Below are 27,768 nucleotides of genomic sequence, written 5' to 3'. Positions count from 1 at the left end.
AGTTTTCAAGGTTTACTATCTCCAAGGTGAAACACCATCTACTGTGGTTTTACCCAGGAAAACAGCACCCCAAAACTTACCTGCCCATCTTCATCCTGTTTTGTCAGCCATCCCTTTTTGAAGTTCAGCAAATCCGGCTACAAAGGACAGAAGAGAATTTAGCATCATATCTCAACTGAGATTACATATAATATATAAAAGAAATCCTGCTTTTTCTGAAGAATTCGGCTTCCTTCTTTGAACGCAACCTTCCTTCAAGAAAGGGGCCATCTTTTACTCAAGGTAGTCAACTCATAACTGGAGGCTAAAGCAGATAAAGAATGGTTGCTGGAACCGGGTATGTATAGTTCAATGAAAGGAAGGACCAGGAGTGACACGATAGCAGGGTTCCAGTATTTGAAAGGCTGCCACAAAGAGGTGGGTGTAGGTGGACCTACTCTCCAAAACACCTGAATGCAGGACAAGAAGCAACGGATGGAAACTAAGTAAGGAGAGATCTCACCTAGAACTAGGGAGAAATTTCCTGACAATTAGAGCAACTGATCAGTGGAACAACTTGCCTCCAGAAGTTGTGGGTGCTTCATCACTGGAGGTTTATAAGAAGAGACTGGACAACCATTTGTCTGAAATGGTATAGGGTTTCTTGCCTGAGCAGGGGGTTGGACTAGAAGACCTCCAAGGGTCCCTTCTCACTCTGTTATTCTGTTATTCAGAATTCCCCAATTGTTGAACTTACAGTCATGGAGGATTCTGTAGACCTTCGGTCCAGCGATTTTGCTCTCCGATGTGGAGACATAGTAGAAGTTGACACATCCACGATGGTCCCACTTGCTGTTTCAGCAAGCAAATCCTGCAGGAAATATGAATGTTTCATGGTCATCAGATTTAGAAATGCAATTTTGATTAATAATGAAGATACGCTCAAGGGGTCAACTGTGATCTCTCATACTTCAAGGACACCAGTTACGTTCTTATTCTGGACAGGAATTCTCCAAGGAATTGGTAGTGATAGATTGTCACGGTCATTGTCCTGCTGGCTGGGGAATTCTGGAATTTGAACTCCATGCCTCTTAAAGTTGCAAAGGTTGAGAAACACTATAAATCTCACCCTTCATACCAAGAACATGAAATTGCTGCTGACTCACCTGTTTCCTAGGGAAAACCCTTTTTTCGCTCCTGCCCTGCCGGGTTTCGCTGGACAGACCGGAGGAAGCATTGATTTCCATGTGTTCCGGATTCTCAATGTCCAATGCTTCAAATTTTTCAATTACTTGGGACCTCCTGAGAGACAGGGAAGAGAGAAGGGATGGGCATTTTAACAAAAGGGAAAGAGAGGCCACCATTGAAAGTCAGAACAACCTCAGCCCTCCCTCTTATCCAGACAACACATTCAACATATTGACATAATGATGCTTTCCTCTGCTATATTTCTATCCTGTCCTATTGCACAGACTCCGTTTCATTCAGCAGGAAGCATGGAGCATTTGGATTTTTAAAGCTTGCAAATATGTTATCCCTCCGCCTCCTTTTAAAGGCACAATTGTGTGACAGTGTGATCTTTTGGTGAAGCACAGGGATCACATCATCAAAAACTTCCCCAGAAAATGGGATCAACAGCATGATCTCTTTGAGTTTTCTTGCAGATTTAAGGCAGCAAGCTCAAATCTATAACTCATTCTGTGAATTTATGGCATGAATCCCATTACAGAGCAGCTGCTTAATGAAAATAATTCAGTGCTAAGCTTCACTAGTCAAGAGTTACACTTTAATATTTAGAGAGAGAAAAACGCTTAACAAAGTCGTACATAGTCTTGGTTTGCCTATGAACCAACATCAACATTGGTCCACCTGGACTTTAAACATGGAAGAGAAAGAAAAGAGCTAAAACCAAATCGGTTTCAAGCTCTGCATCCCCAAAACGGAGAAGGGCATTTTAAAAATCCCATTGGAAGTTCAAATCCAGGTAGCCCATGGAGAGGTCTGTTGTCAAACGAGGACTTCTGTTCTGGTTTAGTTCTATCAAGCTGCCCAAAGTCACCTTGTAGGGATGACAGGCAGCATAGTAAAAAATAAAATAATAAAACGAAGAGAAGAGAAATGAAATAATAAAGCGAAGTGAAATAAAGTAATAAAGTGACGTGAAGTAACGTACAGTAACAAAGTAATAAGTTAAAATAAATTAATATAAAATAAAATAACTATAAAATAAAAGTTACATTTAGCACAGGGAACAGCATCTGTGCCCCAGCATATATAAGAAACCATCAGTTTAAGAGTCTCTGGATTGGGAAGGTGCTCTATTCATTTTCACACGGCTGCCTAATAAAGCTAAACCTGTTGAACTACAAGTGTCTTCCAAACCCTGGAGGCTGGGCGCAGCTTCCCTTCAAGGAAGAATCCAAATCACCACATGCCACATGCAAACAGGAAAAGCACTAAGCGCACCCCCACCAAGATGCCTCCGGCAGTGAGAGCCCCCAGCACCCATGGCCCTTGACCAGAGAAGGCAAAATCATCATCATCATCATCATCATCATCATCACCCTAATTAAAACACCCTTCGGGACCCCTGCCCAAACCGTCTGCCCTCGAACCCTCGTCGTGATTTAATAACCGGCGGCCATCGCTTGGCTTCCTTGCCAAGACCCATCTTGGCTTCTCCTTTTGGGGAAGGGAACATTCTCGGCCACCATTTCCCATCTGGCTCAGCCCACGGGTCTGCTTTCTTTCCAAGCCAACCCTCACCCCAGCCCACCAAAAAAATAAAAATAAAATAAAAAGCAGCTTGATTGTCATGAAAAGGGAAGGGCACCATCAAGTTGTCTACAGCTTGAGAAATTTTTTTTTTGAGATGAGATGGGAGCGAAGCAGCGGAGCACAAGTTATCACACAGCAGAGGGAGGTGAAGAACAGAAGACCTGCAAGAAAATAAAAGCTGGACAATGAATGAACCAAAAAAAGTTATTCCCCCCCTCCTCCCCTTGCCCCCCCCCTGCCCCACAAATCAGAGCCATTAAAAAAGGAAAACCAAGACCAAAGTGCAAAATCATCCACACCATCAATAGACGTGATCATTGGAAACGGCAGGTTGTGATTCCTTCTGTGAGTAGCAGGAGGTATCAAGGGAAGGACAGTGGCAAGAATAACAGAGATGGAAGGGGGCCTTGGAGGTCTTCTAGCCCCACCCCCTGCTCAATCAGGAGACCATTCCAGACAAGTGACTCTCCAATCTCATCTTACAAACCTCCTGTGTTTTGAGTACCCACAACTCCTGGAGGGAACCTGTGCTACTGATCAAGTAACAATTTTAGTTCGGAAGCAAAACAGTTGTTTGGGTAGGTGGAAGTGATAAGATGCTGTTGTTTCTCTTTGATGTTAGTTTGCAGCAATGAGCCGTGCTCTAAAAATTTAAGACTTGTGGACTTCAACTCCCAGAATTCCATGCTGGCTGGGGAATTCTGGGAGTTGAAGTTTCCCAGGTTAGATACCCTATTGACAAAGTGTACACTACTATTACTGTTAATCTTCTCATCCTTATCACCCATCCCCTCCCACTTGTGATTGTAGGACTGTAACTTTGTTGCTTGTATCCATACGATTTATATTGACTGTTTCCTAGTATGATTTGATTGTTGTTTGTACCCTCTGACTATCATTAAGTGTTGTATGTTATGATTCTTGATTCTTAACGAATGTACCTTTTCTTTATATATACTGAGAGTATTTACACCAAGACAAATTCCTTGTGTGTCCAATCACACTTGGCCAATGAAGTATTATATTCTATTCTATATTGCTCTAAAATGATTAAGGTAGCTCAGTGAAAGGAGGAGTTAAGAACCGGAAAGGAAAAATCATGATTAAAAACAATTTGCTCTCCATTGTCAATGTTTCCTTTCTTTGATCTGTTACGAAGCAGGAAGATGGAAATGAGGATGGAAAATCAACAGGAGATCAAAGGGATGTTTTTATGCAAACTCCATTCTGAGAGAAGTGTTCAATGCCACCTAGAGTTATTTTTTTTCATGAGATGGGCGGACGTATAAATTTGATGAATAATGAATGAATGGGTGGAATGCATGAATAAATATACAAAGACTCAATTACCACAAATGAAAAAAAAATGTTTGTTAATAGCATGCTTTAGTTTCAGTGGTGGAAGTATGCTGGGACCAGGAGTTATGTACAATCTTACTGATGGAATTTCTCTGTCTGGTTTTGTATTTTCAACACACCCATTCTCCCTGCGTGACCACAAGGCTAGCAAGGAAGATTTTTACAACATATAGTAGGCAGTTCTCGACTTACGACAGTAATTGAGCCTGGAATTTCCATTCTAAATCATGCCAGTCGTTAAGAGGGTCACCACATGACTGTGTCCAATCTTACGACCATATCGGCAGCGGTTGTAACTTTGAATGGTTGGTTAAACTGAAAATTACTTGTACCGACCGGTCAATGAGAACTAGAAGTATGTCCATAATTGGCTGCAACAACCACACAAGCCTTGTGGTTGAAGACAAGTTTTTACACTCAGCTGTGATGGTCAAACTCTCCACGCAGAACAGGCAGTCCTCAACTTAGGACTGATAGAGCCTGGAATTTCCATCATAGTCATGAAGGTCATAAGCCGAGGCACCCACATGACTGGGCCCTCACCTGTAAAGGTGAGCCAGTTGCAAAGCACTCGGAACGAGGTCATGGAGCCATCAGAACTCTGGAACTGGCTTATAAGTAGCTTCTTAGGGGTCTGTTGTAACTTCTAAGTGGCCGTTAAGCAAGGGTTAGCTGTATTTGGGGTTTCAAGATGTTTGATTCATGCACAGAGGTGCAAAATGCCACAGGTTAATTCATGAATTAAAGAATGTTGGGCAAACTCTTCCACAAAACCTGTAAGTTCTCTCCAAAGCCTAGAAAGTCAGGAGTCTTTTTGGAGGCTACCAAAGTGTAAAATTAAATGAACAATTGAGTGTTTTTATGTCCCAGAATTAGAATTTTTTTTTTTTTTTGCTAAAAAGAAATGTTTTGGGGATAGTCACAGCTGCCGTGGACTATCCTTTTGGTCTAATCTTTCTCATCCTGGGGAATCTGGGATTTGCTCCTACTTAAACCGGATTCAATCTAGTTTCACAGACACAAATAAACCCCTAATCAACGTTTTGAGGACTCGGTTAGGCAAATGGTTAAAGGAATTCCCAGCCTCATCGTAAAAATGCTTTTCCCAGGGTTTTACGAAACCCTCGCGCGTAAATGTAAATACGTCCAGTACATCTCCAGCATCATAGCTGATCTATACTTCAAGCTACAATCCAAATATTTTTAAATGTTTCACAGGGCACAAGTCTTGAGCAACTGCTTTTCAAGAAGGGAGACACGCTTGTTTACAGTATACTCAAGTGGTGGAATTTCAAATCCGTCATGGACTGTGTATGACTGGGAATCCCGGCCAAGGGCTTCAAAATAAATAGTAGCATAGGCTTGAAATTTTGGGCTTGGACAACCTAGAACTACACTACTAACGGTTGGACTTAAGCGTAGTACAGAAAATTATCTGCTACAATGTCCTACCAGTCAATGACTACTTCAGCTTCAACCACAACAATACAAGAGCAACACAACAGATAGAAACTCAATGTAAACCGCTCCAAACTCGATTGCAGGAAGACTTCAGCCACAGAGTGTCAACACCTGTAATACACTACCTGACTCTGTAGTCACATCCTCTAACCCACCACTCCTTTAACCTCAAACTATCCACTATTGACCCCATTCCTAAGAGGTCTGTAAGGGGCGTGCGTAAGTGCATCATCGTGCCTATTGTCCCTCTCCTATTGTCCCCATTTATTCGTACCTATTTCCTGTATTCTTACTCATGTTTATACTTATTCCTATTATCTTGTAAGCAATTGACAAATCAAATAAATAAATAAAATAAACTTTTAGAATCCAGCTTTTGACCGGGGTAGAAAACTAAGGAAGACCGATGCAGATAATCCTTGACTCATAACCAATCATTTAGAGATCATTCAAAGTTACGAAGTCATTGAAAAAAGTGACTTAGAATGAGTCCCCACACTTACGACCAAGGTCTGGAGATCATGTGATTGCCATTCGTGTCCTTCCCAGATGTTTCCAACAAGCAAAGACCATTGGGAGGGGAGCTGGGTTTGCTTAATGACCGTATGATTCACTTAACAATGGCAGTGGTTGACTTAACAACCAAGAAGGTTGAAAAAATCAGGCATGGCTCTCTTAAAAACCGCCTTGCTTAGCAACGGAAATTGTGGAGCCAATGGCGGGTTGTAAGTCAAGAACCAGCTGTATAAAAATGTAGATTTTTCTAAGCTTCCATCCTTGAGGAAACACTTTAACTCTGCAATGGAAGCTGAAACACATTTCGGCTCACGTGGCAGCAAAGTTAGCTGCAGCTCCAGATAATCTAACATCTCTTCAACCAGGAGGCCAACTTTTGCAAAACCTTTTTGCTATTAATAGTCCTGGGCAAGGCACCCTTATTAAATTGCTTAAAAGGTCTTGTTTCTCTGGCCTTTAAAACACACACACACACACACATAAACACACACACACACACACACAGTTGGAAAACTGCAGTTTTGGGTCCCGCTTCATCCCTGATGGCCTGGAATAAACTGGTAGACTGAAAAGAGTTCAGGACAGGAACAAAGAATGAGAGTGACAAGAAAGGGTGTGGATCCATTGGATTTTGTGAATATCGTTGGAAGATCCATTGGAATTGAAAATTTTGAGATCAAGATGATCTCAACGGGTGGATCTGTCTGAAATGCTACAGGGTTTCCTGCCTGAGCAAGGGTGGGTTGGACTATAAGACCTCCAAGGCCCCTTTCCAGCTCTCTTATTCTGTATTCTATTTCAACTTGGACATCAGGTGCCCTTCAGAATCTAGGATTATAGGGAAACCAGGCGTGCCAATGCTGGTTACAGAGCTTGCTTTGTTCCCAGACAACGAACTCCACTCAAGGATGGACAAGAATGTTAATGAAGCAATCAGAGAAATGAGTTAACTAAAGCAGCCCAAAGCAACGGATGGAGACTGGCAGAAAGGCAGGAAAATGTTCATTTAATAGCAGGGGGTTTATTTATGCAGCGGGGCAACAAAGGTGTGTCTGAAGCCCCCCTGGAGGCTACAAACAAGCTTCATCAACCATCAGGAACCCCTGAAAGCAAGCTGGTGAGGGGCGGAATCTCTTTCATAGCCTGTTTGCGGGCTTCTTGCTAGCCAATTCTGGAAAAAAAGAACAAGAACTGTTCTTGAGTTGGTGAGAGCGACATCTGCTACGAGCAAGCAAGAACTGGTGGAGGTTTAGAAAGAAAAACTGGAGAAAAATTCTTTTTTATCTCTTGGGAAGCCATATGCTCACAAGCCTCCAATCTGCATATTCTGCCTCCTTTTCTTATGAATTCCTATGAATATACAACAAAACCTCTGAAGGGGAATTCCACACATCAGGTGCCAGGCACTTATTACCTCAAATGTGCATGGCAACTTCCTTCCTGCAGCAGGTTTCTAGGCCTCATGAAGGCAAGCCCATAATGCATACCTGTGGTAGCAGCGCATTGTGTTTTAGAAACCAGGACAAGGGTCAGAATAACGAAAGGGGGCTTTTAGTGACCCAGGGAAAGATCTGGATGCCTGTGACAGAATTGTGTTTTATTCCCTGTGGAATATTTTGCTAATAATCACCCAGTATTACTATTCCTCAATTAGCTGACAAACAAATTTAAAACAAACAGGATGAAATTTAAAAATGGCTAAAGTGGGCAAACAGAATAAAGTGTCTTACTTTGCTTTCGGATCCAGTTTTTTTGTGTGTGCAAAATGTGCAGGGCTGGATGCAACCCATAGCACAGAATCAGGGGTGGGATTCAACTTTTTAAACAACCGGTTCTGTGGGCATGGGTAGGTGGGCGTGGCCATGTGACTGGGTGGGTGTTGCTTCTTTGTTCAAGCACCTCCCCCGCACCTCAGAGGAGCCCCGTGGGGGCAGTTTTTGCTCCCAGAAGGCTTCCCTGGGGCCCAGGAAGGCCAAAAAAGGAGCCGGGGGTAGTGCACAGCACCCTCCCCACGCTCCGTTTGTGGGCCTCCTGGGCCTCAGGGAAGCCTCCTGGGTGAAGCAGTAAGAAAGCAAGGGGAATCCCGGCACTCCTTAAGGTATTTCTTCCGCCCCCGACAATCAGCTGTTCTGACGATCAGCTGTTCTGACGATCAGCTGATCGTTGGGAGGGGAAAAATACCTTAAGGAGTGACTGGACGGGGGAGAATGCAGTCGGCAATGTCACGCATGCACGATAAGGACTGATTGAGCGGGGAGGGGAGGGCAGAGAGAGGCGGGGCCAACCAGGAGCACGATTGGGCGGTTTTTCAAACTGCGCAGAATCTGAACAACCGGTTCTATAAAACCGTTTCGAACTGGTAGAATCCCACCCCTGCACAGAATTGATTCCAAAGCAGGTCAATAATTAAACTTCAATACCTTCCCCTACTCCAAATCCGTCCCTCCCCCCAATTGTCTGTATCCCTCCTTGCCCATCTTGTCCCCTTAATTTTATCCGTTCATGCTTTTATCTGCTGTGTTTTTATAAGGATTATTTTAATGTTTTTCTCCCCAGTGTTTTTTATGTTCTCAGCCGCCCAGATACAAGATCAGCAGGAAATAAATTTTATAAATAAAGAAATAAACTTTGCCCTACATGGCTCATTTCCAAAAAACGGAGGCTGCGTCTGTCCTAAACAGGTGTCCCGTGCCTGGCTTCCTTTTTTTTTTTTTTTTTTGGACTGTTTTCGTACAGGTGCTTGCTAGGGAGAGCGTCAAACCATTTCCGAATGGCAAAACTTTCTTGGTTCATAAAAAAGCAAAGGCAGATGGGTTGTTTGGTCCCCAAAAGAGATGCAGGAAGGGGTGGAGTTTTTATTAAGGCAATAAAACCATTTATTGGATGGTTTGAACTCAGGTGCCCAGCAAACATTTTCTGTCTTCCATGAAAGCTTGCAAAGGAGCAATGCGCCAGTATTTTGTGCAAGCTGTTTAAGATTAGGTGGAACAGCGGGGCAAAGCAGAAGTCATGCTAAGCTTTCGCAGGTTTGACCTTCTGGGCCACCGTCCTGTTGGAGGGCCTGTCTGTGCATGCTCCCGTTTCCCTCCCATGATTAAAATCCAGGCCATTGGTGACTGACTCACATTTATGACGGTTATGTCCTGGGATCACGTGATCCCCTTTTGCGACCTTCTGACAAGCAAAGTCATTGGAGAAACCAGATTCGCTTAACCATCGTGTGACCAACTGAACAACGGCAGCGATTCGCTTACCAACGGTGGGAAGAAAGGCCGCAAAACGGGTCAAAAGTCCCTCGACAACTGTCCTGCTTAGCAACCGAAATTTTGGGCTCAGTTGTAGTTGTAACTCGAGGACTGCCTGTTGGTGGGTACAAAACCCAATCCAGCCATCCCGTCTTGTTGAGCAAAACCTCCCTTTCCAAAAGACAGTTTTTAATCCTCCGCCAGCCGAAAAGCAATTTCCCAGATTCGGGTCTTACCTCCTCTCATTCCCAAACAGCCGAGCTACCTCTTCTCGCCCAGGACTCCTCGCCCGGGAGCTCCGCTCCAGCCGCTTCCGCTCGACTTGAAAAGCATCGCGGTTACTGATGCGGATCGCCTTGGGCACATCGGCCAGGGTGGAGTATTTGCGGCTGACTTTAAAGGCCATGGGGCCGTTGCGCCTCTCCTCCGTCCTCGCCCCGTTGCGGCCGCCGGAGTCCTTGTGCTTGCAGAGCCGGAGGCCTCGGACGTCCAGGGAATTGAGAGAGAAGCTGTGCACCATTCGGCCGGCTGGCCAGGTACCTGAAGAAGGGAAGGAATCGCTCGGCTGCTGAGATTTGAGGTCACTGTACCTGTGGTTGGGCGTGCAGGGGCTCGGTGGAGACGGCAGGTTCAGCATCTGGTGTTCCTCTGCTTTGACCTCCTGCTTGGTCTTCTCCAAGGAAAAGTAGCCACTTTCTACCCGCGTCTTCCTCCCGCAGTCGTTGCGGTCACCGTTCATGGCAGCCTCATCTGGAGGACGCGGAAACCATGGAAGAGAAGAGAGGTGAAGCTAAAAGACATTGGACTAAAGTACACACACGGTTGGAAAAAATGTTTAAACAACATCTAGATTTGAAGCCTGAAATATTTTTTGTTAGGAATGGTACCTGAAGATTATAGTAAAGAAAAAACATACTTAGTTATACATGTATTAACAGCAGCTAGAATTGTATTTGCTCAAAATTGGAAAAGTGATAAGATAGAGGGAAAAATAATTGAAAAAACATTTGAATGTGCAGAAATGAATAGATTAACGTTAGAAATTAAAGAAAAAGAAGAATCTGAATATTACATGGTATGGGACTTGTTTGATAAATGGCTAGAAAATAAAATTAATTAAAAGGGATTAGACATAATTATAAAGCAGTAAGAGAAATGAGTGTATAGATATACTGAATATTACTTATATATATTGGAATGTGATTGTTATTATTATATGGTTATACTGTTAAGAATATTATTAATAATTGTTAAACACATGAAATATATACCTAATCGACACATGGTTAAAACAGAATGGATTTACTGTATGTTAAAAATAAAAAAATAATAATCCGAAGAGAAAAGAGAAGAGATTGAGAAAGAAGGAGAGAAAGAGAGGGAGGGAGGGAGAACAACGGTTGCAGGATTTGGGTTTGAGAAAAATGATTGCAGGAATTGGGCATATCTAGTCTAATGAAAAGAAGGAATAGGGGTGATGTCAACTAAAAAATACTTCTTTGGTCTTTTTAGTTGCCATCAGAAAAGGAGTGTGGGGGGGAAAGCAGTGCATTCCTTAAATGCTTCAGATAATTGCTAGGCAGCCGAAGCTGTTGGCGCACAAGATTATTACTGGAGAGCATGATTGATGACTCTTGGCTATGGATGTGTCCCATTGGAGAATATACATCCTGGGGGTGTACATCCAGAATATACATTTGAATGGGGGTGTATTGTCAGAGTCCTGACAGCTGACAGGATAGCAGTCTTCCAGTGTCTAAGGAGCTGCCCCAAAGAAGAGGGAGTCAAGCTATTCCCCAAAGCCCCTGAAGGCAGGACAAGAAGCAACGGATGGAAACCAATCAAGGAGAGAAGCAACCTGGATTAAGAAGAAACTTCCTGACAACGAGAACATTTAACCAGTGGAATGACTTGGTTTCAGAAGTCATGGATGTTCCATCACTGGAGGCTTTTAAGGAGAGATTGGGCAACCATTTGTCTGAAATGGGATAGGGTGTCCTGTTCAAGAAGGGGCTTGGACTAGAAGACCTCCAGGGTCCCTTCCAGTTCTGCTATTCTATTAACTGGCCTCTCTCCCTTGGGGCATGGTGGGGGGGGGGTGTGAGGGCATCTTCCTAATTCCTTCAGGGGTGAGAAACGTTGCCTTAGAAGATCCTCCAACGCACGACAAATCTAGAAAAATTTTTTATAGTGTGGTGACCAAAACTGGATGCAGTACTCTAGGTGTGGTGTTACTAAGGCTTTGTAGAGTGGTCTTAGTACCTCCCTTGATCTCGATTGTATCCCTCTGTTAATACAACTTAGGATTAACGGATCTTCTACCCTAGACCTTTACTCTGGTTTGACAAACGTTCAGGACTTCTATCCTTACCTTCTTTGCTCTCCAGGAGCGAGTCCTTCAGGGAACAGGCTGGGGGTGCCTGCCCTGGCAGAGGGCCAGGGGCCGAGCCGAGGCCCACATTCCCATCCAACTGGTCTTTGCTTCTCAGTTCTTCTTGCCAAAGGGTGGACTTGGTGGTTGGGATCTTCTCAGCCCCCGGGATGCTGCTGCTGGTCACGGCCATCTTTGCTGGACCAGGCTCCTGCAGAAGAAGACATTGGTGGGCCACCCCAGTTGCAATAGCTTTTGTGTTTTGTGTCTCACACCAGCCCAGATAAGCCACACAACATTCATGCTCTCCCAGCATATGTCCACTGCTGAGTCCTAAGTTCTTCTAGGCCCGTGATGGCGAACCTATGGGACGCGTGCCACAGGTGGCACACAGAGCCATTTGTGCGGGCACATGAGGCCCAGCCAAACTTACCTGCACTGCACATGTGTGTGCCTTCCAGCGGATTTTCAGCCTGTTTGAGGCCATTTTCGCCCTCCTGGAGGCTCGAGGGAAGCCTCCACAGCCTTGGGAGACTGAAAAACGGGCCTTCTGGAAATACCCAAAGTGCCGAAACGGACCCATTTTTCAGCCTCCCGAGGCTGCAGAGGCTTTCCTCGAGCCTCCAGAAGGGCGAAAATGGCCTCAAACGGGCCGAAAATTAGCTGGGGAAGTGAGTGCGTGCACCGTGGAGGTAAGGGGGCGGGGGTGTTACACACGCATGCACAGCGGGGGCGGGGCACATTGCATTGCAGGTGCCGTCAAGCATACTTTCGGCACACCACAACAAAAAGGTTCACCATCACTGTTCTAGGCCATGTTTGCATGGGTATCAAATATAGACTTCCCGTCTAGCTGTGAGTGTTACTGAGTGCAGGTGGACCTCAAGATACGGCCACAATTGGGACCCGAATTTCAGTTGCCAAGCAAGGCAAGCGATAAGTGAGTCTGACGCCTGATTTTACAACTTTTTTTTTTGCCCTGGTTGTTAAGCAAAACACTTCAGTTATTAACTGGATCACACGGTCGCTAAATAAATCCAACTTCCCCCCATTGACTCTGCTTGTCGGAAGCTGACTGGGGAGGTTGCAACTGGAGATCAGGTGACCCTGGGATGCTGCAACCATCATCAATGTCAGGTTGCCAAGCGCCCAAATCTTGATGACATGGAGGTGCCGCAATAGTCACAAGTAAGGTCATAAGTCACTTTTTTCAGTGTTGTTGTAACTTCGAACAGTCACTAAGCAAATGTTTGCAAGTTGAGGATTATAAAGGCCAAAACTGACTCACCGCAACCTTAGGCACTGTGCTTAAAACGAGGGAAGGAATGCACAGTTGCATTTTTCATAGCAGCAGCGCAAAACACTCACAACAACGTGCCTCTCCAGGTTCTCTTTTTACACGGTTCAGCATTTACGGGCCCGGTTTTTACCATTCCAGCTACTCCCACAGTCAGCATCGCCTCCACACCCGATACCCGTTGGACCGTTTGAAAAGTGCCTTTCCATTCATCCTGCAGAGACAGCCCCAGGCACTCTGCATTGCAATGAAGGTGCAAATGTTTTCAAAAATTAAATTTGCCACTCTGCACGCAGCATTGAAGCTGGTTTCCAAGAAGGGTTTGCAATTCAAATTAGTTTGGGTGCAAAAACCAAACACGCCTCCTTCTTCCTAAATCAGTATTTTTTTCCCAACTTGGTAATTTTAAGATACGTGGACTTCCAACTCCCAGAATTCCCCAGCTGACACTTCCCATCTCTCCCTCAGCAATAACTTGGATTGGCAACGTTTAGGTGGGGTGGCCAGAACCATCCTGGTAAATGATGTGGAAAAAGGCTACAATTTAGAAAACAAGGTGGACCCTGAATCTTGGAGACCTCAAGTTGACTTGGGATAAGTGGACAGTTGGTAGTGAAGGTATAGGGACTGTTTGAATTGGGGGTTGGACTAGTAGACCTTCAGGGTCCCTTCCACCTCTGCTATTTTTTTATTCTGATACTTTTTCTGGAAATGTAGTCTTCACAAAGAACGGGCGATATCGCTCCCCTGTTCAAGTCCAACACAAAGCCAGCTGAATTGCAGCTCAAGAAAAGTCAAATCAGTGGACTTCAGGCAGTCTTGCTGAAAATCAGTGCTCCCTTCCGGTTTTTGGCAAAGCTGCACCCACAGCAAACCACTGGCTCGTTGTGTGTTGAGGACTATCTGTAGAAGAAGTAGGAACTAAGTGCCAATCCCGCTCCCCACTTTTATCAGAGTGCCAGAGGGAATCACGCCAGAGGGTGACAGAGGAAGAAGAGTTGCGTATCCTATCTAAGGTGGCTTTTGGAGGTCACGTTGACCAGCTCACCAAGAATAACATCCCATTCTTGAAGAGAAGGTTTTCCTCCAGGACTCAACTCAATTCAACCTCTTCCAACTCTCCTGGATTACTTTTGCCCTCCCGTAGAAAAAAGTGTAACAACACGAAGAGCTGAGAGCAGAAACGGAGAGAGATTGCATAGCGCAAGCTTCCTTTTTTTCCACCCCAGCATTCCTTTTTTGGAAGTAACATAGACCTTCTTCAGGATTTTTCCCTGAGGCACCCAGCAGGCGTGCTCCATCTCCTGCTGCTCCACAAAACTCCACAAGATCACGTGGTTGTGCCGTGTTCTGCCTCCCTGAAACTCACCTCCATCTCCGGAGGCGGTCCATTTGGGGGGGGAGGGGGAGAAGAGCCCCCCCTTTTCAGCGTGTCTCTCCCCCACCCCAACCCTACTACCCATATTTGGTGCTTAGAAGCTCAGATCCTGTCAACTTTCCAAGAGGTTGCTGAGGCAACCAAGCATAACCCCAAAAGAGAGAGAGAGAGATAATATTCTGCCAACATTTTTCCCCTTCTCTTTTCTGTTCTGCTTCCAAAAATTAAAAAAAAAGGGGGGAGAAGGGGAGACTAAAATAGGAAGAGCTCTGGGGAGGGGCTCACCCCATCTAAGACTGCTCTGCTTCTTGTGTGGGTTGGCTCAGCTGACAGAGTCACAGAGGAACAGGCAAGGGGAATAGCTGCTACCTGGAGTGAATTTTGGGGACCCCTCTCCATCTCACTCCCCATGAAGGACCTCAGGACACTTACACACCCAAGCTATGACCCTACACTCTAGATTCCATTGCTTGCAGATTCAGCAGATTTTGGACGTTGTATTCAATAAATGCTAAGTATGTTAAATACAATATTGAGTTTTAATGTGGTGCTCTCTGAGGCTTGGTGGTTTTCTTGCAGAAGTTTCATGACCCAACTAGGTAGCACCATCAGGGCTAGAAGGGAGTGTTGGCAAACCTCTCCCACTGAGGATGTTACCTAGTGGTTATGAAACTTATGGCAAATCCTTGATCAAATTCCCCATTCAGGATCTCACAATGCAGATTAAAGGTCCCTTAAGGTGGAGAAATATTCAAACAAGAGTGCAGTCAAGCACAACACACAACTTCCAAATTAATGTAACCTTGTTTTCTCTGTATGATGGGTTGTTCCCACAATCATCCACAAAGACCTTCGAATTGAACTCCCAAGGATCCCATTCTCTACGATGTTGGGTCAACTGGTTTCACTCGAAGGTTATACAACAGAAGCTTGGGGGAAACCACAGAACTATTCATCACGAAGAGCATCCAATCCTTTTAGTTCGACAAGGAAATATCTGCACAGCTTCTGTCACATGGAGCAGATAATGTTCATTAAATGGCTCGGGATGAGTACCTTGATCAAAGCATCACCCCGTGTGTATCTGGGACCAGCAGTTACGTCCAGAGAAAGTTGGTCAAGATCTTTAACCCTCCAAGATTCTCCTGAACAATTTCCATGTAGGACATTTGTGCAGGAAAGAATGAGTCATACCCTAGATTCTGTGCCTGTGTGTGTGTGTGTGTGTGTGTATGTGTGTGTGTGTTTTACCATTTATAGTCAAAAGAGGGCTAGAAATAAGCTGTCGCCAGATCCCCAGAGGACACATTCAGCCTCCATCTCATCTACCACATCTCGATCGTATCTCCAAGGGCCATCTCTGGTGGAAAAAAACAGAGCGTGAGGCCATGTAACTCCATGTCAGTGATAAGGAATCTTTCCTGGCCTGGAGCTTCAAACAAGGGATTGAAAATCGTCAGTTGATCAGTTAGGAGATGCGCTGCTGAGTGATGTTGATCAACAATCATCGAGCAAACTTTTGTCCTAGGCTGAATGCCTATGGAGATTCTCAGTCCTCCGGGTTACGGTTGTCCCAAGGGTGTTTTTTCAAGAGGCAAATGGACTTTGTTTTTCCTTGAAGACGTTTTGCTTCCCATCCAAGGAGCTTCTTCAGTTCTGACATTCTGACACTTAGTCAGAACTGAAGAAGCTCCTTGGATGAGAAGCGAAAGGAAAAACAAGGTCCAGTTGCCGCTTGAAAAAGCACCTTTGGGTATCCTGTGTTGACTTCTATTCCACAATAAATGAAACCGGTCAAAGTAGAGAGAGAAAGCAGAGCAGCTTCTGGAAGCTACATGTAAACCGAGTGGGGTTTTCAAAAACTCCATTTAGAGAAGAAGAGGAACTTGAAAAGAAGGGAGGCTGCGTTCCTGTAAACCAGTGGTGGGGAAAATGTCCTAATTTTAGGCATGAGGTGCATCAGAAGCAGGCCAGGTGTGCTCTTATTTTTACCTGTGGCGTTGGGGGCTCCACTTTCCTTTTCTTCTTTTGATTCTGCTTGTTTGTCCTTGGGTAGACCACCAGCATCTCCAACCACCTGAAGGCAAGAAGGCAAGTTGAGAATTGCCCCCGTTGAATCAATGGGGAAGGTGGAAGAGGCAGACAAAGTGAGCAACCCCTCCCCCTTCCTCAACTGATGGAGGCTCCCCTCCCCCTTTAAACACTGCGCGCTCTCTCTCTCTCTCTCTCTCTCTCACACACACACACAATGGGACACCTTGAAGAAATGGATCCCAACACAAGCAAGAAAGAACATGGAAAGAAGAGGAAAAGAAGACACTCTAAAACAATAAAATCAATTCGGGTTGTTCTCCTTCACACCAAGGACCTTCACCTCAATGCTTCATGCTCATTTGGAGGAGAGCAAGTAGAGCAAAAGATGAAATTGGGGAGTGTTGTTGACTGTTGGCCAACCTTTGCACAATTCCCATGCAGCTCACATGTATCACAACTGGGTGGGACAAACCGATGGCTCCCTAGATCTGAATTCCTCCCCACGCATCATCTGGATGGTATTTTCCCAAGGAGCTACAGAACTTCCTCAACTCTTTCTTCTCACAGCTCTGCAAGATGTCAGAACCAGATCCAGCATCCTACGTCTACGAAAGCAAGAGTCCAAAGCTCGCCAGAAAAGCAACTAAGACTGTCCTAAGAGCTGTGGTGGCGCAGTGGTGAGAAGGCAGTATTGCAGGCTACTTCTGCTGACTGCCAACAGTTTGATCCTGACCGGCTCAAGGTTGACTCAGCCTTCCATCCTTCCAAGGTCTGTAAGATGAGGAGCCAGGCTGACTCTGTACGCTGCTTAGAGAGGGCTGTAAAGCTCTGGGAAGCGGTATATAAGTCAGTGCCATTACTATTGCTAATCTTGTTCAACAAGCTCCAAGGACATTCCCAAAGCCGCAAGCGAGCAACCAGCCCTTCTCTTCCTGAGGTCAGCAAGCCACTCATCACCCCAGCAGTGACCTAATACGTTCCCCCAAAACAATGTCATCTCTGCTATTGTTTATGCCACTGAACAATCCCAGGTCTTCTTCGGACCACAGAGAACTCAATCACGGGACTCAGCAGGCAAACAACTCTCCAAGGAGTGGACAGGACCCAATTACCAAAAGGTGGCAAAGCAACCCATCAGAGAACCAGCCGATCTGGCTGAGCAGGTTAGATTCAACTCAACACTTGCCCTTCTCTGTTGTCGCCGGAGTTCAGTGTGTGTTTGTACTTCCACTGCATCTTGCATTTATTCCTTTCAGGATTTACAGGTTTTTAGCAGCAAGCAACAACATAAATTAGAGAGTCGCAATGCCACCCTGCCACAATCTCCTTCAGATCTTCGTGTCTGGGCCTGAGACTAGGCACAGGGTTTCCTCTTTGTCTTGACACAGCCTTCTTGACTCCACAGTCTCCTACCCCTGAGACATTCATCTGTATTTTGCTTCTAAGCCAACACGGGTCAGATTCAAACTCACGCTAGAAAACTAAGAATAATCTGCAGTGTCCTGATGCTGTCAGCCAAGGGTGGGCACCCTTGAGGCTGGCAGGATCTATTTGTGATCTGTTTGTGTATTTACCAAAACCAAGGTCTGCCAAGGGAAATTAATCCAAATCTCCTCATCTCTTTAAACAGAAAACATTTATCTGAAGTTGGGCTCCAATTTTAGCCTAGGCAAAGGAAGTGTGCTTCTCCCTTACGTTTTTCTGGAGATCAAGGGCTGGGATAAACGAAGGTAGTCTCCTTTGAGCATTGTGCAACTCCTGGTGAATTCACAAACACACTGGTGTTTGCTCTGGCTACCTTCACAGACCTTTGGGGGACCTCCATGTCTAGCCTGCATCTCCTAAATTTCGAATCATGTCCCTTCCAAATGCTAATCACTTCAATCTTCCTTACATTTCTGAGATCAACCAAAGCTGGCTAGTAAGCAGGTCAAAAAAATTATTTGGTTCCACCGACCTAGACATGGAAGTTCAGGGCAGTTGGGATCTCCTTATTAAACTCTCCTAACCTCTCAATACTACCTACTTTTCAACCCCAGGACATATTGTAGCTCAGGAGGAGGAGGAGGAGGAGGAGGGGGGGAGGAGGAGGAGAAGGAGGAGGAGGAGGAGGAGGAGGAAGAAGAAGAAGAAATATGCTGTTTTTTTCCCCTCAGAAATTTCAGTTGCTCTACAGGGAGCCTTGAGAAAGAAGGTCTCAGAGGAAATGAGTTCTGAGGACAGCCAGGAAGAAGCTGAGGCAGAAGACGAACCTCCAAGCCAAAGAGGGCCACAGGATTGCAAAAACCGTGTGAATGTGTCAGCCTCACCTCCTGTGTCACCACCAAAACGAGGTAGAGGTTTTGAGTTTGCAAGCAGGTTGCACAGAGCCTATTTGAGTGGGAACACCCACATTTTTGGACTGTGGACAATGCTAACCACATCCTCGCCTACAAGAGGTGTTCTCCGAATAGATCCTGTGGTTCACTGTAACAACCGAGCGGAGGTGAGAGTTTGTTTTGAAGTCCGCAAGCAGAAGGTTCTCCACGCTGACTAGGAAAGCCACTTTCTGCAACTCGATGGCCTCCCGTCTAGGTGATCTGGATCATCAGGGCCATGAAAGGGGTTAAGGACCCAGAATCCTTGACATGGGGCTGTGGGCAGACCAATCTAAGGCACCATCAATGATGGTGGCTCTGTGTTGAAGCATCTGATCTCCTACTTCCTCTTTTCTGGGGGAGAGCCACTAAATCTCAACATCTATGCCCAAACATCCTTTGAACCCACATCTGAGCAACATACCTGGAAGTCTATGAGAAGGTGAAGGTTTCCTCAAAGAGGATTAGATGAAGAACCAACCCCAATCTTGACAGCCTCAGGAGCAAGCCAACAATTCTCTCCAGAACTTCCTGGTGCTCCGTCTTGAAGAGTTCTCACATGCAACCACCCACTCGTTTCTGTACCTCAACCCTTCGCTCACCCACTTATGATTTCCTTGTTCTCGGCTCGGATGAAGTGCTCCTTCTCAGGTGTCAGGATGCACAGCGAGAACTTCTGCCCGGTTCGATTCTCTCCATCCACAACATCCGTACACTGGTTCATGTTGATGGTTCCTTGAGGCAAAGTGGTGGGCTGGAAAAGAAACAGAGAACAATGAGCAAGTAAGAAGAGAAACCATGGAATGACAACCCTTACAAGTAGTCCTCAAATCATGGTCAATCGCTTAGGGACTGTTGTAAATTACGACAGCGCTGAAAAAGGTGACTTACAACCAGTCCTCAAACTTACAACCCTACAATTCCCTTGATTGTCATTTGGTGTTTGGCAACTGGCTTGCAATTTACACATTTATCCCTGGGGTTATAATTAGTGACTTTCCCAGCCAGCTTACATCAAGCAAAATCAATGGGGAAAGTCACAAGTCGCAGAGATGCAACGTCTCATTTAATGACGGACAGCATTTCACAACAATCTTTGTCTTAATTGTAGTCAAAGGTTAAGGACTATCTGCGTTTCCACCAAACTGGCTTTCTCAAATATGGCGGAATCACTTTGGGAACATTGTAGTGGTTTATTTGCATTATTTTCCTTTCTAATATTCAACATGCATGGAAAAATCTCTCTCCCTCAAACCCATATGTAAGCAATTTTTCAAGCATTTCTACAACCTGATCCTCTACATGTTTATTGGAGTCGCAATTCCCAAAATTTCACACCCCGATTCCCTTTTTAAGGCAGCTTAAGGTGAAACTTGTCCCCGGTTTCCATTCCAAGCTGGAAATCAGAAAACTTTGCTTCACCTTTCACCGTTTGGCTCCATCAACCATCTCAGCTACGTCATGGCCCCTAAAACCAAGCTTTCCAAACCCTGCAAATTAAAACCTTAAAAAAGCCAACTAAACATGGGCTCACCTCCTGCTATTCTTAACATCATAATTTTAAATACCGGTTTTAAAATTGGCAGCTACCTCTTTCTGGAAAACAGCATCCGAAAAAGAAAAAGAAAAAAGACAAGACACAATATTGACTGGGGCTAAAAGTATCCCGGGAGGAAAACGGAGCCAAGAAGAGGTTGCATCCAACTTTCTCTACTGTGGTTTTCATCCAAAAAGTCATCTCTGTGACTCACACCTTCTTGCCAAGACACACACACACACACACACACACACACACACACACACGTACATTATACTCTCTCCAAATGTCTTCTTTTTTGCAACTTTCTTCAATCACCAACCCAACACTCCAAAGCAGGGCTCTTCAAACTTGACAGCTTTAAGACTTGTTGGACTTCAACTCCCAGAATTCCTCCTCCAGTCATGTTAGCTCAGGAATTCTGGGAGTTGAAGTCCGCAAGTCTTAAAGTTGCCAAGTTTGGAGATCTTTGCCTTCAACTGTGCAGTCCGTATGTCATGGAGACCGCCATGCTCCATCTGTTCAGAGCTTGTGAAACCCCAGATCTGCTGCTAGTCACCAGAATACCACACCAAGCAGGACCAAGCTGTGACTCAACTCGTGTGTCCTCCATCCCAAAAACATCAGACTTCCACACAATAAGTGCTTTAGTGCAATGGCACAACGTTCACATGTGGGAAGGAGTAGAAGGTGGGAGGGGAAGAAGCGAAGCAGTAGCCACATCTGCTCCTTTCCCGGAGGAATGGTGACAACCCTGCCGTTTCTCCTTCCAGCCTACAAGAGATCAGCCAGAGGACACGTTAAAAGAGGTTTGAAGTTTACTCAAGACAGACAGCAAGTCTAAACAGCCAGCCAGCCAGCCAGCCAGCCAGGAGCAGAGAGATGGATGACAAGGCTGAAGAACCATGGATGGCTTCCTCTTAACCCTGTCTGGTCCCTGGAGGAAGGATGGAGAGGGACCAAGTTTCTCACACATTGGGTGTTGCGTCTCCTGGTTTCCCCTTATCTTTTCTCTCTGGGTGGAGAAATAGCAACTAGCCTGCAGCCACATCTTAGATACCAAGGACCAAACTCTCTTGACCGTTACATCATCCCACATGCTATGGCCTTCAGAAGTCCCCGCTCGATCAGGAAGTGTGAACCAGGTGATCGACTTCTTCTAAGCTAACTTCTTGCAGACCTCCTCTACTTAAAGGTGCTCGGACAGTCGCTCTGCATCCCAAAGGACTGAAATACTTGGTCCAACAACCAACTGATAGACAGGAGGTTGAATTAAACCAGGAAGGAGCAGACAAGCTCCGTGGCAGAGTTTCGGTGTCATTATTCGTCCTTTGAACCCAGAGCAAGAAGGGAAATGCAAGGACTTGAAGAAAAGTATTTGTTCTTAAATTATATGCTCTCCCCTCTGCCCCAACCCTCCATTTTCAACTCAACAAGCTTCGAGCCGTGTGCATTTCCACACAGATTTCCCTGCCATGGGTGTGCAATCAGCTAAACCCTTAACGGGCTGCTGGGACGGTTTGCGCAGGAAGGTCTTCCCTCCCCCTCCCACACACCCCTGTTCTCTCAGCAACGGAATCAAACAAGCTTTTTGTGTCTCCGGCTATTCTTCCTTATAAGGGGATGCTTGCATGCCACTGTGATTTGCCTGCTGAACAGCCCAGCTTCCCAACTCAAATCTCTTTCCCCACCAGGCCGCCTTCCAGAAATAAATTGGGTTTGCAACTCTCTGAATCCACCCCGCTATCCTGCCAACTTCCTTCTGGATTCTGTAAGGCATCAAACCACCTACAACCTCTAGAGATTAACTCTACCAAGACAACACCTGCCAGATCAACTCTGGAGGCATCACTCAAGGGTCAACGGGGAACCCATAATTTCAAGGATTTGATCACTGAAGTGTTGCTCTTATTGGCTTGTCTTCTGGAGCAACTGCAAACTTGGCCTCATCTTCTCGGTGACAGATAACCGAAGACAACGATGGTGCCTCCTTCAAGTCTCCTCTTCTCTAGCTGAACATGTTCATAATCTCCTCCAGCTGCAAGATCAGAGAGCTGGGTAGCCTCTCAAGGGGCAGAGATTCTTCTGAACTCTTCCCTTATTAAAGGGGGGTCCTGACTCCACTCCAAATGAGAAACAGCCATGTCAGTTTCCTGTTTTCAGGCCCATCTGGTCCCCTCTCCAACAACATAGAAGTTGCTCAGGTGGGTGAAATCCATGTTGGCTTAAGGATGCCCTCTAGTTCAGGATACGTTGATGCCCAACCGTCTTAGAACCATCTTCTCCAAAACTTTGGAAAGTCCAAGAGCAGAGTCACCAGAGCTAAAAAGGAGAGGTCTGCTAGCAAGGTCAACCAAGTCAACATGGCTTCATAGAAGCCATGATTACATATGAATCGAAGTCCCGCCTGTCTTTTACATGTGACAAAGAGATGAGGCCTCCTTCTCTTTTTCTTACTTCTTGCTTCCAGGGTCATCCACAGCCCCCAAACCTAATGGTTACAGCCATTATCGTGACTTTTGGACCTTCCAAACAGACCCCCTACAGATACCGCTGGAGATGTCAACAGCAGTTGTTTCTCCATGGGGCTCTTTGAGAAACAGCTGACACCAGGATTGTGTAGAGGAGAAGGCAAAGCCCTGTAAACAGTGTGTGTGTGTGTGTGTGTGTGTGTGTGTGTGTGTGTGTGTGTGTGTGTGTTCAAAAGGAAAAAAAGTCAGAGGAATCTGCTAGTTCTGTGCATTAGCACCCACTTGCTAACAGATGGCCCCTCCACAGCTCCAGGTAAGGTCTTGGAAAGTCCAAACCCTGATTTGTATAAGTACCAGATGGCTGCAATTAATCTATCTCTGTGGAAAACCCACTTCCTGTGTTTCTCACAAGAACACACAAATCCGAAACAGCATTTTTTGATATCTTTTGACTAGCATCGAGAGAGAGAGAGAGAGAGAGGATGTCCAACCATTTCCTTCCCATTCGGCATCTGAGAACCGTTTCCTCTGGAGACAGAAGTTCAGAGGTCTCCTGCACCCAGGATTCAAGTCAGCAGCTCCCTTTTAGGAATGGCTGCATCTGTAGGTATCTGCTGCCAGCCAGGATTCAGAAAGAAAGGGCCCTGTGTCTTCTTAATTGTTCTACAAATAGGTCCATTGTCTGGCAAGGCAGGAAGTAACCTCTACGTAATTAGCGCAACACAATTAGCGCTGTTTGAGATTGCCAAACCCAAACAGTAGCAAACAGCCTCCTTAAAGATCAGCAAATCAATTTGGGACAATCAAATCAAGTGTCCTGTATTGTCATGCCCAGAGGTTGCTCCTCTTAGCAGCCAGTCAATGTCCAAAGGGCCACGTTCAACCAGACATGAACAGATTGGACCTCTGCGTCAACTTAACTCTCTGCTGAAAGTTGACATTCTTGACGATCACCTCCTCCGTGGCTCCCAATGCTGGAAGGCATGGGAAAAACAAAAGCAAAGAGGCATCAGGTCTTCTCAGTCTCTCCAGCAGGAATTAATGCCGAACTCTTGGCTCACAGTTGATCTTTTGTGGATGACCAATGATAATGTCTCCCGTTTCCCTTTAGGAAGGGATGGACGCTGGATGAAGGGGTAGTGAAAGTAAGATGGTTCCTATCTTTAGACCTTGACTCACACATTTTCGCTTCCTGTTAGGGGCATCGGATGTGGGAAAAGGCCTCTGCCCCTCCCTGGTCATTAGGGTCTCACATGGGAAGCCCACAACCTCCCCTCAAGATTTTCCGCATGGCTGTTTTTCTCAGCCATGTTCCGATGTTCAAGCCATGAAGCTCCAGCCCTTCCCCTTCACAGTTCAGGAATGCTGGAGGCCAGCCTGGTGGCGAATGTATTTCTCCTTCCCTGAACTCCTTGCACAAAGCTTCCACTCTCTTGCACAGGCACAAACACACACACACACAAGCCCAGCATATCTGGGGCTCCGACCCAAAATGCCTTGTCGACAGGATGCTGGAAAGCTGAACTCTGTGCAAGGAACAATCCAGGAGAGGCCGGAAGAGGCGTTGCTACGCGACCGTTTTATTTCTGCTGTGCTGGAGTAAAAATAGAAAATGGAGGAGACAAACGGAGGGCCTGAAAGAGCGGCTGGCAACGGGACAATCTGGAGACGGCTTAAAAATAGCCATTCATCTCTGGTGATGGGCAAAGAGTCCCCCCCCCGCCCCCCGGGCACCCAGCAGAGAAATCTGAAGCTCTGCCTCCAGGGTCACCCAGAGCCCCAAAACCTATTTGTCAGCTAGGAACTTTATGGACTTATCTGGACAGCCACTTGCCTGGCATGGCAGAGGATCTCCTGCGTGAGACCAGAAGTCCTCCAAGCTCCTTCCCAATTCTGTTATCCTGAAAAGGACGGCTAAATAAGACCATCATGGGTGAAGGTGACCTTCCCTTAACTGCTCAGAAGTTCTACCAGCTGTTCGTCTCTGAGAGTTACACACCCAACGACTGTAGGCACCAGTTTAGCCTTGTTCCTTGGTGCTCAGACACACCTTTTCTAGGAGGGACAGATCTCCAGGTGCGTCCCTCCTAACCTGTCTGTGCTACAGTGTTGGATGGGCCCAACCTCTAATAACCTGAAATGGAGACCCTTCACATCATGCAGAAATGGGTTTCAGATCCTTCAACCTCTGTAGAAGGCATCCCGTTCATCTGCTGAACATACTTTGGGGCTCCATTTCAGAAATGACCATGGTTGAGATGAGCATGAACGACACACCGGAAGGAATATCTGGCACCTCCTGTTAAGGAAATGAAGAATCCCTATAGGAACCCATCTTGCACCTTGATGACTGTCATATATTCTTCGTGGGTCTATCAAGATACCTTAGAGATTTGGCTGATAGAGTGCCCAAACCAGACTGGACTCACAGCTTTAGCGCTCCCTATTTCAAGTAGAATCAACTCAAAGAACATCTCAAGAAGCTAGGTTAGACCCAACATCACTGTTCTTTCCAAAACAAGTCAAAATACTGCTCTACTGGAGGGCTTTCTGAAATTAATTTATTGAGGGAATGCCACAGATTTGTCATGATTTTAAGTTACAAATTTAGATTTATTTATTTATTTTTGCAATTGCCATGTTCTTCTACTGTAGATGTGCGTATCTGTTTTGCAATCATCTCCCTGTACCACCGGGAATTACTTGATGATGATTTCTCTCCTGCTAGGTAACTAATTGCTTGATTGCAGCTCTAATGCATAAACAAATAAATTAACTCTGGCTTCATTGCCTCTGATCTCAACCACTTTCTGCTTCTGAGCTTCCTTCCAGGTATTGCTTTTGTTGTTTTACAAAACAACAACAACAACAACACACCAGTGTTTACTCAGAATAGCTCTCCAGGTTTTCAACAGCCATGAGTTTGAGATCAGTGGGTCCAGTTCTGGCTTACGCTACTGTTGATGGACCTGTTGATGGATTCACCCCAGAGAGGACTTCCTCCACCCTTAAGGGACTCCCTGCTTTGGAGGATCCAAGAAGATCTTCCCTGGGGCTTGTCAACCCCTCAAGACCCTTTTCTTTATACAGGCGAAGAGAAGTTGGGTTTTCTTTCTTTGTTGGCCTGCCTTTGACCTAAGTTCTGTTCACTGCTCCCTGACTTTGCTTCAAAGAAGAAGATCAGCCCAGAATGATGTAATATTAAGGAGGCTCCAGAGCCAAGAAAAGTGCTATTAATAAGAAGAGACACTAATAGCCTTGATGGATGAAGAACAGGCCTAGCACTGTTCCGAGGTCCTTTGAAGAGCTGTAAGAGCAAAGGGTTTACTAGGTATGTGATGCTTCTCTCCAAACATCTCAACCCATCAAACCAACGTCTATAAACAGATTTGTCTACGTAACATCCAGTTTCATTATGCCGCTGCCAAGCTTTTTAGAGAACTGGAGCAATGCAAGGGGACTGAGCGAGAAAGAGATAAACAAGAGCTGAGCCAGTGGAAGACCAATTTAGCATCAGCAAGAGGAACCAAGTGAAGGACCTGAGACCACCAGAGCTTTCTTAATCACAGCCCAATGGATGCAGCCACACACACACACACACACACACACACACAGCAGAAAGCCACACACACCTTAGTGAGAGCACACAAAGCATTGTGGCACAGGCTGGAGAAAAAGTGGGCATAAACAGTCATTCCCTGATAGTCCTTTTTCTTCTGGGTTCTCCTCTACCTTCTACACAACAGCCTACATAGAAGAAGCAGGAACTTCTGAAGCCTAGTCTAGCTGGTCTCACGCAAGGAGTTTGTAAACAAAGGTCTAAGCGACAGGACCTGAGGAAATCCCTGGATGTCCAGCTCTGCTTTGAGCTGCCTGGGACACTCTGGGAGTTGAAGTCCACCCTTCTTAAATTTGCTGAGGTGGACAAACCCTGCTCTAGAGCTTCCTTTGTCTGGTGTCCAAGGCTGCAGGGTTGACTGGAAGATATGGGTCCCGGGACACGATACGTCACCCAAGCTGGTTTGAAAACAAGTTTCTAGCCCTTAAGATTTCAGGCAGAGATCAGAGTGTCTTGGGAGAACTCTCACGAGTGGCAAAAGTAAGAAAAAAAATCCGAAGCAGGTGTTCTGCTCTCATTCTAGCCTAGAAACCTCACACCTTGCTTTGCCCACAGGAAAAAAAAAAAAGGGAAAATATCATTAGATGAGTAAGCTAGATGGGTCTTCGCCCTTCTCAAGATATTTGATTCCAGGTTGTAGACACTAGAATTGCCCCTTGGGCTAGAATAACAGAATGACAGAATGACAGAGTTGGAAGGGAATTTGGGTACTGAGCCTTGGGATACCCCACCCATTGTCTTGGCCAAGGGCTGGGATTTGGGAATCCAGGTGTTTTAAGCATCACCTGCAATAATCCCCAAGCCACCAGTGTAGGTCCAAGTATGACCCGAGAAAGGTCTAATGGTACCTAAACCAGATGTGAAGAGCAAAAATATTCAAGTCTCTAGCACAGGGCGCTTCAAACTTGATAGCTTTAGGACTTGTGGGCTTCAATTCCCAGAGTTCCTCCTCCTCCAGTCATCTTAGCTCAGGAAGTCTGGGAGTTGAAGTCCACAAGTCTTAAACTTGCCAAGTTTGAAAGACCCTTGCTCTAGCGGGATAGTCAAGAGTGGAGACCAGAATTAGTCTCCAGTTCAAGGTGGGATTTGCCCCCAAGGATGCAAAACCCCTGCAACTTGGCACTTTACACGAAGACTTCACCAAGCAAGCCCAAAGTTGATGAACCACCAGGTTCTCTTTCCTCAGACCAGGGTGGAGATAAGCAGGAAGAAAAAGAAATAACTTTCAGAGAAGAAACCCAAAACAAACAAGTGTGACAAACTTTAAGGCTCTAGAATGAATTTGCTATCCAAATTCTGCCCAGGCCTACTTGCCACCCAAGTTCTCCCAACCAAGATCCTTTCAACTTTTTTTTTTTATTTCCTC

General features: G+C 45.6%; 1 protein-coding gene across 9 annotated transcripts in view; it reads right to left on the bottom strand.

Annotated features, from left to right (window-relative positions):
- Positions 1 to 27,768, bottom strand: part of MPRIP (myosin phosphatase Rho interacting protein) — a 74,483-nt gene that overhangs the window by 27,502 nt on the left and 19,213 nt on the right. For 5 of the 9 annotated variants that reach the window (XM_087942262.1, XM_087942268.1, XM_087942263.1 and 2 more), the window contains exons 4-10: positions 19,378 to 19,529; positions 16,377 to 16,461; positions 11,710 to 11,920; positions 9,575 to 10,088; positions 1,146 to 1,281; positions 737 to 850; positions 81 to 137 (exon numbers count right to left, since the gene is read on the bottom strand). In XM_087942262.1, coding sequence (XP_087798388.1) covers positions 81 to 137; positions 737 to 850; positions 1,146 to 1,281; positions 9,575 to 10,088; positions 11,710 to 11,920; positions 16,377 to 16,461; positions 19,378 to 19,529 — 1,269 coding nt within the window. The remainder of the gene's footprint in view (positions 1 to 80; positions 138 to 736; positions 851 to 1,145; positions 1,282 to 9,574; positions 10,089 to 11,709; positions 11,921 to 16,376; positions 16,462 to 19,377; positions 19,530 to 27,768) is intronic. The other 4 variants (XM_087942264.1, XM_087942266.1, XM_087942265.1 and 1 more) reach the window with 1 other exon arrangement.

This window comes from Notechis scutatus, chromosome 12 (assembly GCF_049901735.1).
Source record: "Notechis scutatus isolate UNSWTSFEM ecotype Mainland chromosome 12, rNotScu1.2, whole genome shotgun sequence".
Classification (NCBI taxonomy): Eukaryota; Metazoa; Chordata; class Lepidosauria; order Squamata; family Elapidae; genus Notechis; species Notechis scutatus.
Note: the sequence above shows the minus strand (reverse complement) of the source record. Positions and strands in the feature narration are given on the sequence as shown.